This window comes from Oryctolagus cuniculus, chromosome 9 (assembly GCF_051225735.1).
Source record: "Oryctolagus cuniculus isolate XC-2025 breed Fujian yellow rabbit chromosome 9, ASM5122573v1, whole genome shotgun sequence".
In the NCBI taxonomy this organism is placed as follows: Eukaryota; Metazoa; Chordata; class Mammalia; order Lagomorpha; family Leporidae; genus Oryctolagus; species Oryctolagus cuniculus.
In genome coordinates this window covers 130,664,424-130,680,323 of record NC_142875.1, presented here as the reverse complement: position 1 = coordinate 130,680,323, position 15,900 = coordinate 130,664,424, and the positions used below count along the sequence as shown (strand labels likewise).

The 15,900-nt window shown below is 47.5% G+C and overlaps 1 protein-coding gene across 3 annotated transcripts in view; it reads left to right on the top strand.

Moving 5' to 3' along the window:
- The window catches only part of CPNE8 (copine 8), a 260,377-nt gene that overhangs the window by 84,440 nt on the left and 160,037 nt on the right, over positions 1 to 15,900 (top strand). For all 3 annotated transcript variants that reach the window (XM_051850927.3, XM_002712675.6, XM_070049629.2), the window contains exon 5: positions 6,123 to 6,162. In XM_051850927.3, the coding sequence (XP_051706887.3) occupies positions 6,123 to 6,162 (40 nt within the window). The remainder of the gene's footprint in view (positions 1 to 6,122; positions 6,163 to 15,900) is intronic.

Sequence of the window (15,900 nt, the reverse complement as noted above, 5' to 3'; positions counted from 1 at the left end):
GTTAATATTCATAGATAAGAACTAACTCCTGTCATTTTGTTGATTGCTCACTGATTGCTGTATGTATGGATGTATTTTTTCTCCGTTTCTTTCTGCCTCTCATCATTTCTCTTTGTGTTTTGAAAGCTTTCTGTCATGATGATGTTGGGTTCTTTTGTCTTTGTGTTTGGTATCTGCTTTGTTAGTCAATTTTGTGCTGTGCATTGTACATTACTCCTAATGTAGGGCTCCTTTCAGATCTTGTTGTAGGGCTGGTCTGGTGGTGGTGACGCTGGGCATCAGTGTCTCTCCCTCAGTTCTACAGGTTAGCTTCACTGGATGTAATATTCTTGGTTGGAAGTTTTTTTTTTTCCAAGACCTTGAATGTGTGATGACATTGTCTGCTGGCCTGTAGGTCTCTGCTGAGACGTCTGCTGTAAGGTGACGGATATTTCTTTATGTGTGACGTAATGCTTCTCTGCCTTTAGCACGCTCTCCATGTCTTTTACTTCTGATGATTTGGCTGTCACAGGTCGGGGAGGAGTCTTTTTGGTTGAGTCTGCTTTAGTTCCTTTGAGCTTCCTGTGTCTGGGTGTCCAGATCTCTTTGAAGACTTGGGTAGTTTTCTGTTACTATTTCATTAAACAGCTTCTAAATGCCTTTTCCCTGCTCTTTTCTCTCAGGTGTCTCTAAAATGCAAGGTTTTTTTAAATTTTCTTTTCTTTTTTTTTTTTTAACTTTTATTTAATGAATATAAATTTCCAAAGTACGATTTATGGATTACAATGGCTTCCCCCCCATACCGTCCCTCCCACCCACAACCCTCCCCTTTCCCACTCCCTCTCCCCTTCCATTCACATCAAGATTCATTTTCGATTATCTTAATATACAGAAGATCAGCTTAGTATACATTAAGTAAGGATTTCAACAGTTTGCTCCCACACAGAAACATAAAGTGAAAAATAATAGATGATTTTTTTTAAATGATGATGAAATCAGATCAGACCTATTGTCATGTTTAATCCCAGTGAGAGTCAAGTTGGGAGTTGATAATTTCTTTTTTTTTTTTTTTTTTTTTTACAGAGGATCAGTTTAGTATGCATTAAGTAAAGATTTCAACAGTTTGCACCCCCATAGAAACACAAAGTGAAATATATTGTTTGAGTACTCGTTATAGCATTAAATCTCAATGCACAGCACATTATTAAGGACAGAGATCCTACATGAGGAGTAAGTGCACAGTGACTCCTGTTGTTGACTTTACCAATTTACACTCCTGTCTATGGCATCAGTAATCTCCCTATGCTCCAGTCATGAGTTTCCAAGGCTATGGAAGCCCTCTGAGTTCTCCGACTCTTATCTTGTTTAGACAAGGTCATAGTCAAACTGGAGGTTCTCTCCTCCCTTCAGAGAAAGGTACCTCCTTCTTTGAAGACCTGTTCTTTCCACTGGGATCTCACTCACAGAGATCTTTTGCCAGAGTGTCTTGGCTTTCCATGCCTGAAATACTCTCATGGGCTTTTCAGCCAGATCCGAATGCCTTTAGGGCTGATTCTGAGGCCAGAGTGCTATTTAGGACATCTGCCATTCTATGAGTCTGCTGAGTATCTCACTTCCCATGTTGGATCACTCTCCCCTTTATTTATTCTATCGGTTAGTGTTAGCAGGTACTAGACTTGTTTATGTGCTCCCTTTGACTCTTAGTCCTTTCATTATGATCAATTGTGAACTGAAATTGATCACTTGGAATAGTGAGATGGCATTGGTACATGCCACCTTGATGGGTTTGAATTGGAATCCCCTGGTATGTATCTTTTTTTCTTTTAAAAAACATATTTTTATTTATTTTTTAACTTTTATTTAGTAAATATAAATTTCCAAAGTACAGTTTACGGATTACATTGGCTTTTTCCCCCCATAACTTCCCTCCCACTGGCAAGGCTCCCATCTCCTGCTCCCTCTCCTATTCCATTCACATCAAGATTCATTTTCAATTATCTTTATATACAGAAGATCAATTTAGTATATATTAAGATTTGATCACTTTGCACCCACACAGAACATAAAGTGTAAAATACTGTTTCAGTACTAGTTATAGCATTAATTCACATTGTACAACACATTAAGGACAGAGATCCTACATGAGGAGTAAGTGCACAGTGACTCCTATTGTTGACTTAACAATCTGACACTCTTGTTTATGGCATCAGTAATATCCCTAGGCTCTTGTCATGAGTTGCCAAGGCTATGGAAGCCTTTTGAGTTCGCCGACTGTGATCACATTTAGACAAGGTCATAGTCAAAGTGGAAGTTCTCTCCTCCCTTCAGAGAAAGGTACCTCTTTCTTTGATGGCCTGTTCTTTCTACTGGGATCTCACTCGCAGAGAGCTTTCATTTAGAGTTGTTGCTGTTGTTGTTGTTTTGCCAGAGTGTCTTGGCTTTCCATGCCTAAAATACTCTCATGGGCTCTTCAGCCAGATCCGAATGCCTTAAGGGCTGATTCTGAGGCCAGAGTGCTGTTTAGGACATCTGCCATTCTATGAGTCTGCTGTGTATCCCTAAAATGCAAGTATTTAATCACTTAATGGTTGAATTATTTTCTCTTTATTTTTGTCTAACTGGGTTAGTTCAGAAATCTTGCCTCAAAATCAAATTCTTCAAGGTCTACTTTTTTTGTTGAAGCTCTTACTTCCAGTTTTTTTTTTCATTGAAGTACTCATTTCCAGCCTTTCTGATTCTTGTTTATGACTTCTGTTGGTTGAATTTCTTATTTGTGTCATTCACTGTTTTCCTCATTTCTCTGAGTTGTTTGCCTGTGTCTTCCTGTTTCTAGTTGGATTTCCTTAGTCACCAATTTTAATTCCTTTTCAGTTATTTTATAGATTTCCTTCAAGTCAGCATCCATTTCTGGAGAACTGTTGCATTCTTTGTGCGATGCTCTTCTTCCTGGCTCCTTTTTGTTTCCTGGGTCCCTCTATTAACCTCTGCTTACCTATTGCTTACCTATGTGTCGTCTTCATTATGGCAGAGTTTTCCTTGGGAAATATTAGTTGTTTAGATGAAGTGCAGGATGTCAGTTGGGTAGCTCCTTTGCCTTTGGTTCCAGGTGAGGCCAGAAGTCCAGCCTCCGAGGGACTGCTGCCCCTGGAATGGGTGTCACCAGTGACAGTGCTTGCCATTGCTGCTGGTCTGCTGCAGTTGGTAGAGGAATGGTGTGCCTTTGAAGTGGACAAGGGCTTCCTGAGTGTTGAGTATCAGTCGCAGTGGGGTTTCTGATGACAGTAGCCTCATTCTTGGTGCCATGGGACCCAGTTGGGGCCATCCGCTAGTCCTACCAGCCAAGTCTGAGTGTCACTGGAACTTGTAGAATGAATAACTGTAGCCTTGAAACTGTACATTGTGCCAGGTCCTTCCCTAGGTCTTGCTGTGTGGGCCTGGGTGATACAGGTGCCCACAGCACTGAAGTCCCTGGTCCCAGCACTTGGGGAAGTGAAAGGACTTTTCCCTTGTACATTTCAGTAAATACAGGTTATGCATTGGCCCATATGGCCTTGAGCAGCGGAATAGTGACAGTCCCGGAGCTTCAAGGCGGGAAGGGTAGCTTGTCAAAGTCTCACAGGAAAAGCACAGGTTATCCTGGGCTTGTGCTCTGGTCCTGCAGCAGTGCAGTGGGGCCGTAGCCTTCCTCAGGTCCCCTAGGGCAGGGGAAGTTGTTCCTGGGTCTTTCAGACCCAACAGTCAGAATCCCAGAACTGCTGGATGCACTGCAGACCCTACCTAGATCTCACATTTCACATGCGCGTTACGCTGGGATGTGTGCCTGGCAGGCTGGGCTCTGCAGCAGTGCACTGCAGATGGGGAAGCTGCCCCACAGGAAGAACTGTGGTGCCACTGGGACGTAGCTCCAACAGTCCCAGTCTCAGAACTGCAGGCCCCGAGAGGTGCCTGATGCATGTCCCACAGGTTGCTCAGAGGCTTGGGTGGGAATTAACGCACTAGGCTGTAGAAACCTGGATAAGCGTGAAGTAGAGAGAACATTCCGAGACTCCGTGGGTGAGCACAGGTGTCCCAGGGAATTACATAAGAAACAGTCACAGTCCCAGAGCTGTGATGCAGTGGAGTCTTTACCTAGGTCTTCCATTTTAAGTGCTGGTTATGCTGGGTTTTGTATACCAGCAGCCACCAGCCCAACCCAGAGGAATGTAGATAAGGCCCCCAGGTTCCATGGTGAGTGTGAATTATTCCAGGGATTGTAGCACCAGCAGTCATTGCGGCAGAGCTGCAGGACACAGAAGGGACTGCCCCCAGTTCCCAGAGGGCCTGCAAGGGTGATGCTGGGACTTGAGACGCAGAAGGGGTCTTCGTATGTGGTCCTCTGGGTTTTTGTGTCTGCTGCTGCTGGCGCAGAGCCCCACGAGGTAGGGGCTCCTGGCCTGTGGGATGGTGGGGCCATGGTGCCTTCTGCTCACCTTTCCCCAGCAAGATGGCGTCCCCCAGGCTGGGAGGCTGAGGTAGGAGCTGGGATGTGCTTTGTTCCTCTCTCCCTGCTGGCCTTGGAGTCTCTGTGCCTTTTATAGTCACTGTCACTTCTGTACTCAAGTCACTGTCAGCCGTCTCCTGAAAAGACAGTCCTCTTTGTGTTGTCTTGGTCTCCCTCTGGTGTAGGAAATGTAGGGCTTCCTGTTTAGCCATATCTTGCATCTCCTCTGCGTTGTTTTCCGGAAGTTTGACAAATACACACACACACATACATATACACACACATACACACACACACAGTTGATTTTCCATCTTCTGGTTCATTTCCCAAATGTCTGCGATGGCCAGAAGCCAGGAGCTTCTTTGGGTCTCCCACTCAGGTGGTAGGGGCGGAGCACTTGGGCATCTCCTGGTGCTTTCCCCAGACCATTAGCGAACTGGATCAGATGTGGAGCAGCCGGGATAGGAAGGTGGCGGCGTCACCCACTGAGCCCTGGTGCCGTCCCCCAGCAGTCTGATGGTTCAGAAGCTGCCACATAGCTGGACTTCACTTCTGTGGTTCTTCCTGTTGCTGGCTTCGGTCTTCTCTGTATAAAAAATGACCACAAATGAGAAAACCGTCCTGTGCTGACATCTGTGCGGGCCCTGGGCACAGTGGATGCTGGGAAGTGCTGATGCAGCGTTGCAGCCCAGCTGTTGGACGTGCTCAGAATGCCCTGAGTGTAGGAGGTCGTTTGTAGATCTCCCGCGGCAGGTGTTTGCGTGCCACGGCCGTGCAGCCCGCTGCCGCACCGTTCTTTATGGGGAGAATTTTCCGCCCAGTGTCCGTACGCTCAGTGAATTCTTGTGGTGGGCATTAGTGATTGGGATTCTTTATTTTCTTGTGAAAATCTTCATGTCATGTGAGGCAAAAGACTTTAATTTACCTGAAAACCAAAGGCATTTAATTTTTGTAGTAAGTTGTGCACAAAAAGGGTGAAGCGAATGTGACTTTGGAGAAATACTGGACTCATTGTAAATATTTCCTGTGGAAGAATTTGGCACAGAGTGAATGTTTTAACTGTCAGCCATCTTTGCATTTTCATCAGTCTTTGAAACAAGGGCATAACGTGACAGTGAGTGTTGTTAGCCTGGAATGTCTTGGAGAAGCCATTTTTTTCCTATACTAATTGGTCAAAACCAGAACATGGAGCAGTCTGACCAGTTTCCCCAAGTCCTGTGATTAGAGAAGAAAAGACTGTCTTATTACTTTAATCAAATTTTAAGTTTAGTAGTAGCATGTTAGATACTAAATAAGAATTAAAATGTGGGCGAAGAATAGCCTTTTACCAAGACCTGTGATTTTTTGATGATAGAAAAAATGAATTTTGGTTTTTAGAGAGCTTTGAAATCAGTTAAACAGTAGAAAGATATTGCTGATTCAGAGAAAAGAGGAAATTTAAACTTGTCAAGCAGCCAAATTGATGATTGTGAAAATATTAGGACTTTGTCGATTTGTGGAAATAAAAGCTCCCAGGGATTGTGAATCCTACCATTGGCATACAGGTTACCAGAACTTGTGAATTCACTGTTTACATCATTGACTTTTACAATTAGTGTACATAATTATTCTGTGTTTTGGAAGATTTTGGTGTTAATTGGAGTTTTATGTTTTAATCTTTTAGGTATGATGTTGACTCCAAGAGCCCCAACTTATCCAAACATGTAAGTTCCTGTTTTATGACTGTGTAATGTATGTTATATGTGATGGTTTGTGCTTACTATTTATGCTGATTAATTAATATTAAACTTGTATGTCCATAGCTTTCCATGTAATGTGATTGTCCTAGAAATAAATAGAATTCTGCTGCAGTCTAGAAAAATATTTTGGAGTGTACTTAAAGTTACCTTCAGTTAAATGAAATGGATTAGTCTTCTTTTGTGTGTTTAACAATGATGGGAGCTCCCTGTTATTTTGAAGATGGAAAAGTGAGAGGAAGCAGTGAGCCTGTGGCGTCACTTCTGTGAGAACAGGAAGAGCTTGGGTATAGGCAGAGTGATTCGTTGTCCTGCTTGCCTCGTTGTTCCTTTCCCAACAGTGTGGCCTGAGTGCCTTCCTGTGCAAAGTTTCTGAGAGTGACACAGGCAGGTTCTCTGTGCCCAAGCCACGAACAGTCGCTTCCTTTCTTTGTGGGGCCTGAGCACCCCTCCATTCCTCTTGCTCTAAGACCCTACTCCTCAAACAATAGCTGTTGCTTGTCTGGAGTGTAGGCCATGCAGGAGCAGTGGGGTGTCACAGGGAGGCAGATCCAGAGGCCGAGGTAGGCAGGGTGGAGTGACCGTGGGAAGCTCTGGCCAGGCCTTGCGTGTCCATCAGCCTGTTTGTTGACCAGTGGGGTTGGAATTAGGCCACACGTGGACTCAGTACAGAGCGTGGAACCACAGTTGTGCTGGGAGGCATGTGGGCAGGTTCTTGTGCCTGGGAGAGGGAGATTTTTCCCTCTCTCACTGTTGGAATATCCTGATGAGAATAGATGTGCATGTGAATTCTGGTGTAGGGCGAAGTGCTCAGATTGACAGAAGAGAGAGGACGGGAGGAGTGGTCACTCGAGGAGATAGGTTTGGGAAAGCCTGGAACCTGGGTGTGGTGGTGGTGGTGGGGAAGTCACTGTGTCCTACTGCGCCTTCCGTAAAGGAGGTGTGGTGTTGTGTTAGGAAGCCTCAAGTAGACTCCGTGATGAGGGATGCAGAAGACCCTCAGGTGTCTGGCCTTCTAATACACTGAGCATAAAAAGCTGCCCTACGCTGAGGCCTCTCCGTCAATGAAATTCATTGTACTTGCCATGTCCCCTTCCCTCTCCCGTGATGCGTGTGATAGCATTGTAACTGGATGTTAAACTACATTTGCACAGCTCCACATTAGAGACGTTCTCCAAATGTAGAAGAGTCAGAAGAATCACATTTTGTAGTCCAATGTGTTTTTTGGCAAGGAAAGAAACGCCTGTGGTGACATGTAGGGGCTCAGCTAAAGGGCCTGGGAGCGTGGTGGGAAGGTGGCGGGCAGCCCAGCCTCCTGGGAGCAGGTGCTAGACTCCGGGCGAGGCCGCCACGCCCTCCGTCTCTCCCAGAGGCCTTCTCCCTGGGCCGCTGCCTCTCTCTGAAGATTGAGTTTCTCTGTGTGTCCATCGCTGGTCCCGCTCTGAATAGATTGGCTCGGTTTCTTTGTTCAGAGTGCTCAGCAGAGGGCACGGGGGGTGGGGGTCGGATGTTGTCAGGGCGCGGGTGAAGGCGGCAGAGCTGACTCCTGCCAGGGTGGCTGCCTGGAGTTCAGGACAGCGCGTGCTCTGTGGGAAGGGCTGCACCCCCGGCCTGGCACCTGAGCCTCCTCAGTCACCAGTAATGACCACTCGTGTTCACGTGACACGCTGCCGCCTAGAAGCCGTGAGTGTGTGCCTGTTCTTGGATGTTTCTCTTCCGTAGCAAGGCTGGTTTTCCCTGGTGAGAGACATTTCCTGTCTCTCTTATCCTAGAAGACTTTATCTGACAGTGCTGCCCTTGTGTCCCCCTCCTGTCCCCATCCTGCTTTGGGGAGTGGCCTGGGTGAGGGCCTCGCTTCCTCCCCTTTGATCCCCTCTCCACCTGACTGTGCTCTGCTTGTCACAGCTGCTGAAGGGACCAGGACAGGGAGAGGAGCGGCCTCTGGGCATTGCTCGCCTCTCCCTTCTCTCAGCCAGGGCTGCTTCCCGCCTGCGGGGTCTGTGCAGCCCCTGGCTGCTGCTCCTGCCTCCACTCGCTCCTGTTTTTAAGCCTCCCTCCCGCCTGTCACTAGGGTTAGTTTTGCTCAGAGCTTCAGTTTTCAGATTTCTTTTGGAGAAGAGTTCAGCCATTTCCATGTCTACTCTCATGTCCCCCAGGCGTCTTTGCCTCTGCTGTCTCAGCCAGGTTTCCAGTTGCTTATTAAGTGTTTCTTGCTAAATATTCTACAGAAGCCTATAATCCAGATATGTCTAAAATGTATGTTTTCCACCCAAACCTTGCATCCCTGACTTTAATATATATCTGAAGAATAATTTGCAACATAGTTTACTTAGAAAATTTGGTGCATTATTTATTTTTCTTTTAATTTCACTGATACATAAAAATTGTACCTATATAGGATTCTCTGCCGTGTTTCCATACTTGTGTATATCAAGCACTGTTTACTCTGGCTAAACAGTTCTATCCTCTCAAATATATAAGAGAAAGAGATCTTCCATCTACTGGTTCCTTCCCCTAATGGACACAGCAGACGAGGCTGAACCAGACCAAAGCCAGGCAGCAGCGGCTTCCTCCGGGTCTTTCACTTGGGTGCAGGCGTTTGGGCCATCCTCCACTGCCTGCCCAGGAGCATTAGTAGGGAGCTGGATTGGAAGTGGAGCAGCTGGGACTTGAACTGGTGTCCACATGGGATGCCGGGGTCCCAGGAGGTGGCTGTACCTGCTACACCACCGTGCCGCCCCACCCACCCCCCTTTTTTAAGAGAAATACGCATTACATTATTATAACCTATGCTCACTATACTATGTAACAGAGCACCAGAACTTTAAAAACATTTGCTTGTGTATCTATTTAAGAGGAAGAAAGATGGAGAGAAAGAGAAAGGTGGAGACAAACACAGTGGGCTTCCATCTGCATGTTCAGTCCCCAGATGCCCACAACAGCCAAGGGGAGGAAGCTGGGAGCCAGGAACTGGGTACACATCCTCCTTGTGGGAGGCAGAAACCCAGCTGCTTGCGTTATCATCACGTGCTACCTTCCAGGGGCTGCCTCAGCAGGATGGTGGCTTTGGGAAGGGAACCAGGACTGGGACCTGGAACTCTGATATGACATGGTGGTGTCTTACTGTTAAACCAACTGCCCAGCCCCAGAACACAAGAATTTCTTACTCCTGTCTAACTGCATTACTAACCACTTTCTGTCTCACTTTTCACACTTACTGAGTCAACAAATCCTGTTCATGCCAACAAATGTTTCTTTTTCTGTCTTCTTTGCTTTCCTGTCACTGCTTTGGTCCAGAACCTCATAACCTTTTTTCAGAAGCATAGCAAAGTTGCCTGCAGTTCCCATGGTTTGTACTGTCTCACCTTTGCATTCCTGTCTGTGTTACATTTTTTTTTAAGGTTTTATTTATTTATTTGACAGGTAGAGTTACAGACAGTGAAATAGACAGAGAAAGGTCTTCCTTCCATTGGTTCACTCCCCAAATGGCTGCTATGGCCAGAGCTATGCCGATCTGAAGCCAGGAGCCAGGTGCTTCTTCCTGGTCTCCCACTTGGGTGCAGGGGCCCAAACACTGGGGTCATTTTCTACTGCTTTCCCAGGCCACAGCAGAGAGCTGGATTGGACAAGGAGCAGCCAGGACTAGAACCGGCACCCATATGGGATGCTGGCGCTGCAGGCATCCCATAACCTAGTGAGCCACGGCACTGGCCCCCTGTATTACATTTTGAAAATGCATTTAATCAGCTGTTGAGACCATAAATAACCCGAGCTTATGTGTGGGTGAAGCATGGAAAAAGAGGGGCTAATTGCAGGAGCTGTTAGAGATGGCTGCCTTGGAAATCAACAACAAAAGGCGTTCCTTATTTGAAAACCCTGAAATGCAGCTTTTTGCTAAAAGAGCAGGTAACTCGTTGAGCCCCACAATGAATTCTTGAGAAGATCAGAGCTGCTGAACGAACTGGGGCTCTTCCCTGGGGATGTGAGTCTTCAGAACTCGAGGTGTGTATCTGCCAGTCTGGCAAGGTGAAGCATTAACTGGATCCTCTGAGCCAAGATGGCCACGTGGCCGGCTTGCACATGGAGTGAAGGCACCTATTTATCTTCCCCAGCCGGGGTCTGGGAGCAGGTGACACTCCCTGAAGTACCAAGACTAACATTGTCTGTAAAATTCCAGTTCCTGAAAGCTTTGAAGGAACACTTTTTCAGGGTGGCTTTATTCTGTGTCTGGTAGCTTTAGAATCTTGGGTCCAGTTCCTGTTTCTTGATAGTACCAGGGGAAGTGGAGCTGTAATACTGAGCTGTACTTTGGTTTTTGATGGTACATGTCGCTCCCCCTCTTCGTGGAGGAGCAACACAAGACCCTGCGCTGTTCTTTCGTCTGCTCGGCCCTCCCCGGGTTTGCTGCTGGTTCTTCCCGGGTTGGCTACTATCCCTTCCACCTCCGTGGAAGGGCAGTTCCCCCTGGCCGCATTCCCCACTTCCGCAGGGGAGCGGCACACCGCCGGCCGGCTTTCTCGGGGGCTGCACGGGTTCCCTTAGATGTTCCCCATAGATGTTCCTGGTGCATGCCGTCTCTCTCCTCCTTTATAGTCCTCCTCCGCCAATCCTAACTCGGCTGCCCACACGCCGAGTACGCTGCTCTCCAATCAGGAGCAAGTCCTACAGTTTATTGGTTGAACTGGAGGCAGCTGGGTAGAAGCTGTTTTCTCCTCTCCCAGCGCCATATTGTAGGAGAGCAGATGCATAGAATAAGTCTTAATTCCAGTAACTTAGTCTAGTCCGAGCTGCTCCCCACAGATCCCCCTTTCTTTTTATTTTTGGCGTTGATACGCGCCTGTCTTCGGTGTCCCGCGGCACACACTCTGCTCTACTTGCTAGAGTTGCCACAGGCTCTTACAAGTCCTATCAATCAGGAAAACCGAATCCGGGTCCTCTCTTCGCCATTGTGAGGAGGTTTTTAGGCGCTGATGCGTGCCTGTGTTTGGTGCCCTGCAGCGCATGCTCTGCTCTGCTAGAACTGCCTGCAGGTGTTTACAAAACCTATCAGGCAAACCGAATCCAAGCCTTCTCATTGCCGTATTGTGGGGGAGACTTATTAGTGTTGGTTTGTGCCTATCTTCGGTGACCTGCAGCTCATACTCTGGTCGAGCTGCTTGCTGGCGCTTACCGCCTTAAATCAGGCAGACCGAATCCAAGCCTCCTAATTGTTGCATTGTGGGGAAGCTTTACTGATGTTAATTCGTGCCTGTCTTCGGTGACCTGCGGCGCATAAGCTGCTAGCCGTCCGCAGGTGCTCATCGCCTCACTTGATTAGGCAGACCGAATCCAAGCTCTCACATTGCAGTGTTGTAGGGAGGCCTTTTTATTTCTCTATTTCTCTATCTCCGGGCATTCCTATTTCTCCCATTTTACTTCTATCTTCCAGCATTCCTATTTTTCTCACTTTACTTCTAAACTTCTGTTTCTCTTATCCCCGCAGCTTCCCGCTCTCATTCTTATCCCCGCGGCTTCCCGGCTGCGCCCGCCCCGAGGCTGCTTCTCGGCAGCTTTCCGGCTGAGCCGCTTCAGCCCGCGCCTCTCTCATCTGCGCAGCTTCCCGGCTTTGCGCGGCTTGGCTTCGCGCGCTCCGCGGTCTCCACGCCCTTCGCGTCTGAACCACGGCCTACGCCAGCGTTCCCTATCTATTCACGCCCCGTGCTCTCTCTGCACGCGGCGGCTTCCGCGAGTAACACAGCGTAGCTTGCGTCTCCACCACTAGCATTCAATCCAAGTTCCCCGGGCTAGCCTGGCGAATTCAACCCAGCGTACGTCTCCGCCCCACGGTTTGGCTTCCCGTCCTTTGCTCCCCGGGCTAATCAGACGGATTCCAACCTGGCTCACGTTTCAGCTTCTAGTTTCAACTTTTCGCCCCCTATTCCCGGGCTAACTTGAGAATCCCAAAGTGGCTTTCGTATCCGCCTCGGCCTGCACTCGCGGCTTCATTTTCCCTAACATTTTTCTCTACCCGGTATGTTTCCCCAAGCTTTCCTCCAACGATATTCCTCCCTCATTTCTCCTGGCCTCTCCCCACAGTCCGCGTCCGAGTCTGTTTGTTCTAGCTTTCACTTTCGCTTTCGACCTTAGAGATTTCTCCCAGCTTCCCCCCGTAGTCCGTATCCGAATCTATGCCTAGGCTTTTGATAGCTTCTTCCGGCACCTTTTTCGTCCGGCTTTTCCCTAGGCTGTTTGCTAGTCTCTCTCCGAAATTTCCCTAGGCTGTTTGCTAGTCTCTCTCTCCGACATTTTCCCAGCTCTTCCCGTTTCTTCCCTCCTAAGTTTGCTATCCGTCCTAGGTTTCCTATCCAAGCTAGGTTTCCTATCCGTCCTAGGTTTTCTATCCGAGTCAGGTTTCCTATCCGAGTCACGGCACCATTATGTCGCTCCCCCTCTTCGTGGAGGAACGACACAAAACCCTGCCTAGGCTTCATATCCGAGTCACGGCACCATTATGTCGCTCCCCCTCTTCGTGGAGGAGCAACACAAGACCCTGCGCTGTTCTTTCGTCTGCTCGGCCCTCCCCGGGTTTGCTGCTGGTTCTTCCCGGGTTGGCTACTATCCCTTCCACCTCCGTGGAAGGGCAGTTCCCCCTGGCCGCATTCCCCACTTCCGCAGGGGAGCGGCACACCGCCGGCCGGCTTTCTCGGGGGCTGCACGGGTTCCCTTAGATGTTCCCCATAGATGTTCCTGGTGCATGCCGTCTCTCTCCTCCTTTATAGTCCTCCTCCACCAATCCTAACTCGGCTGCCCACACGCCGAGTACGCTGCTCTCCAATCAGGAGCAAGTCCTACAGTTTATTGGTTGAACTGGAGGCAGCTGGGTAGAAGCTGTTTTCTCCTCTCCCAGCGCCATATTGTAGGAGAGCAGATGCATAGAATAAGTCTTAATTCCAGTAACTTAGTCTAGTCCGAGCTGCTCCCCACAGTACAGGTGCACATGAGGCAAGCATGACATCCAGCAGCGTGCACCCCTTTGGCTGGCTTGTGGTGGTTGGGAAGCCATCCCTCTCATGCAAAGATCTTGTGCCCCTGGGGAGACTTGTGCACAGGGACTTACTTCTTTACAGGATTTATCCATTTTAGAAAGCTCTGGGCAGTGTCTTCACTAAAGATGTTTTGGGTTCAGTGAGTAGAACCCAGCATTTTGAATTCTGGGTTTGTTCTCTGAGGTCCTAGCGAACCCACTCATTTCAGTACCATTAACAGAACTACACAGCGTGCTTTCATTTGCATAATTTAATTGCATCAGCTAAATAATTAATGAAAAGATTAATAATAGGCTCACAATTTGTGCATCTAGGAGTCTGCTCAGTATGCTGGACCAGATGACACAAACGGTGCTGGGTACACTGAATTTTCCTACCCACGAGGCAGTCTAAAATACATTTATCCACTTGGGTGATCTCAGGAGGCATCCACTAAAATTTTTGTTTCGGATGGGTTGATGGCTCACTGGATTGTTTTGGCTAGAAGGCACTAAGACTTCAGAGTAGGTATATGTACTTGGTATTCTATTTCCTAAATACTATGTATACAAATGTCCACATACAGATTAGTTATGTTTTACAATTTCATTTGAAAACTCAGCATTAGGATCATGGAATGCATTTTCTTATAGGAGCAGATTTATAACAGATTATAACAGATGTGGGCTTCTTGGATTAGACTATAAAGCTACGTTAATTCACATATGACTGGACTGAGTTCCATTGTACATATTTGTATCATCAAGTAGACAACGGATGGATGTAGGCGCTTTCTAGTGCTGGGAATGTAGCAGTGAACAAAACAGCTTATATTGTGGAGTTGGGAAGTGGGTAGGCAGGTTTAGTGAGCACAAATGGTCAAGATAATTTATCCTCTTTATAACACATCGATAAGATATTAATACTGGGGGAGAATGGAGAAGCAACATTAGCGGGAAGTCACAGACGCCTTGCACCAAGCAGACCACTTCTGTAGCAGTTCTCACACTGGGAATGCACTAGCTTAGCATTGGAAGTCTGGAGTGTAACATTCCGGGATAAAGGAACAACACTCCGAAGGCCTGCCGGCGGGAAAGACTTTGGAATGCTGGTGTCACTGAAAGATGGCTACCGCATAGAGCAGATTCTGGATCATCAGAGGGCAGTGAAGTAGCTGACCGAGGTGCTGAATAATGCGCTGATGTTGATATCCACAGGCCGTGGCTAAAGCACAGAGTTTTTAGAAAACAGATACTGGCAGAGGAGATGTGATCTGACTAATGTAAAGTGTAAGTGATGTGTGTGGGGAATGGGGTTGAGGAAGGCTGACCATCTTCAGGGAGACCTGTTGGCTGTCATCTGGACAGGTGAGCAGCGCTTGCTGGCAAGGCCACTAGAGTGGTAAGCAGAGGTCAGATTTGCAATACGTTTTGGAAGTAGGATTTCATAGGAACTGGATATGAGGTGTAAGATTAGCCTGGAGGTGGCTAGTGTGGTGGCATAGTTGGTTAAGCCGCTGCCTGCTACACTGGCAGCCCATATGGATTCAGATTTGAGTCCTGGATGCTCCACTTCTGATGCAGCTCCCTGCTAATGACTGGAGAAAAACAGGGGAAGGCGACCCCAGTCCTTGGGCTCCTGCTATCTGTGTGGGGGCTCCTGGCCCCTGGCCTCAGCCTGGCTTAATGCTGGCTGTTTCAGCCATCTAGGGAGTGAACCAACAGATGGAAGATTCTCTCTGTGTCTCTCTGTAACTCTGATTTTCAATTAAATAAATTATCTCTCACAAAAAATAAAATTATTCAGGAGACTAGGTACAGACCTCAGAACCATCAGCCAGTAGGGTTGCAAGTCAATAAAATGGTCTCAACTAAAGGATGTATAAGTAGAGAAGTAAACAGCATCTTGGGGGAAGATGAGCCAGAATGAGCATTTAACAGCCATGCACTTTCTGGTCCAGATTCTCTAGTGTTTCCCCTGACATGCAGTGGAAGTCACAGTCTGTGTGTGATGCCACCCTGGGGCCACCTCTCCTGTCACCCTCCTCCTCCTCCTCTGCTCCCACCTGGGGCCCTCTTGGTTTCCTGGAGACCCAAGGTCATCCTTGTCTCAGGGACCCTGTTGAAGCATTTTCCCTCCTGGAATGCCTTTGCCCCAGTAAAGGGAATGACAGAACCATGAGGGGCTCCTGGTAGTTTGAGAAGCCCTTGCCCGAGTGCCCACCTGGTTTTCCCAGATGCCTTATCCATAAGAACCTGCTTTTCCTAGGTGGCCAGCCTTCTGGTCTTTAAGGAATGGCAAGGGCCTGCCTTGTGGGCAGATTCAACTGAACTGTTTATGGATGCTGTGTCAAGGGATTGTTTGCCTTTTATACTTTCCTGGGGATCTTAGGCTCACAGAATCTGACAGGCTTTAAGATAGAGAGCTAATGCCAGGGATGGATTTGATGATACTGATTTCAGTACTCATGAACTGGGATTATCTGAATATAAAACCAACGTTATTCAGAACCTAGCAGTCAATAATGAAATTGTATGACAGTTTTCTGCTATGTTTAATATTATTTAATATTACAATGTTTCATATATTGAACAGTATTTAATAAGTGTCACCCTATTTGCAAGCGGAGAGAATATTTACTGTTTCCTGTTAGCTAGCATCTTATATTTGAAAGTCCTTTTTTGATGAGATCTGCTGTTCT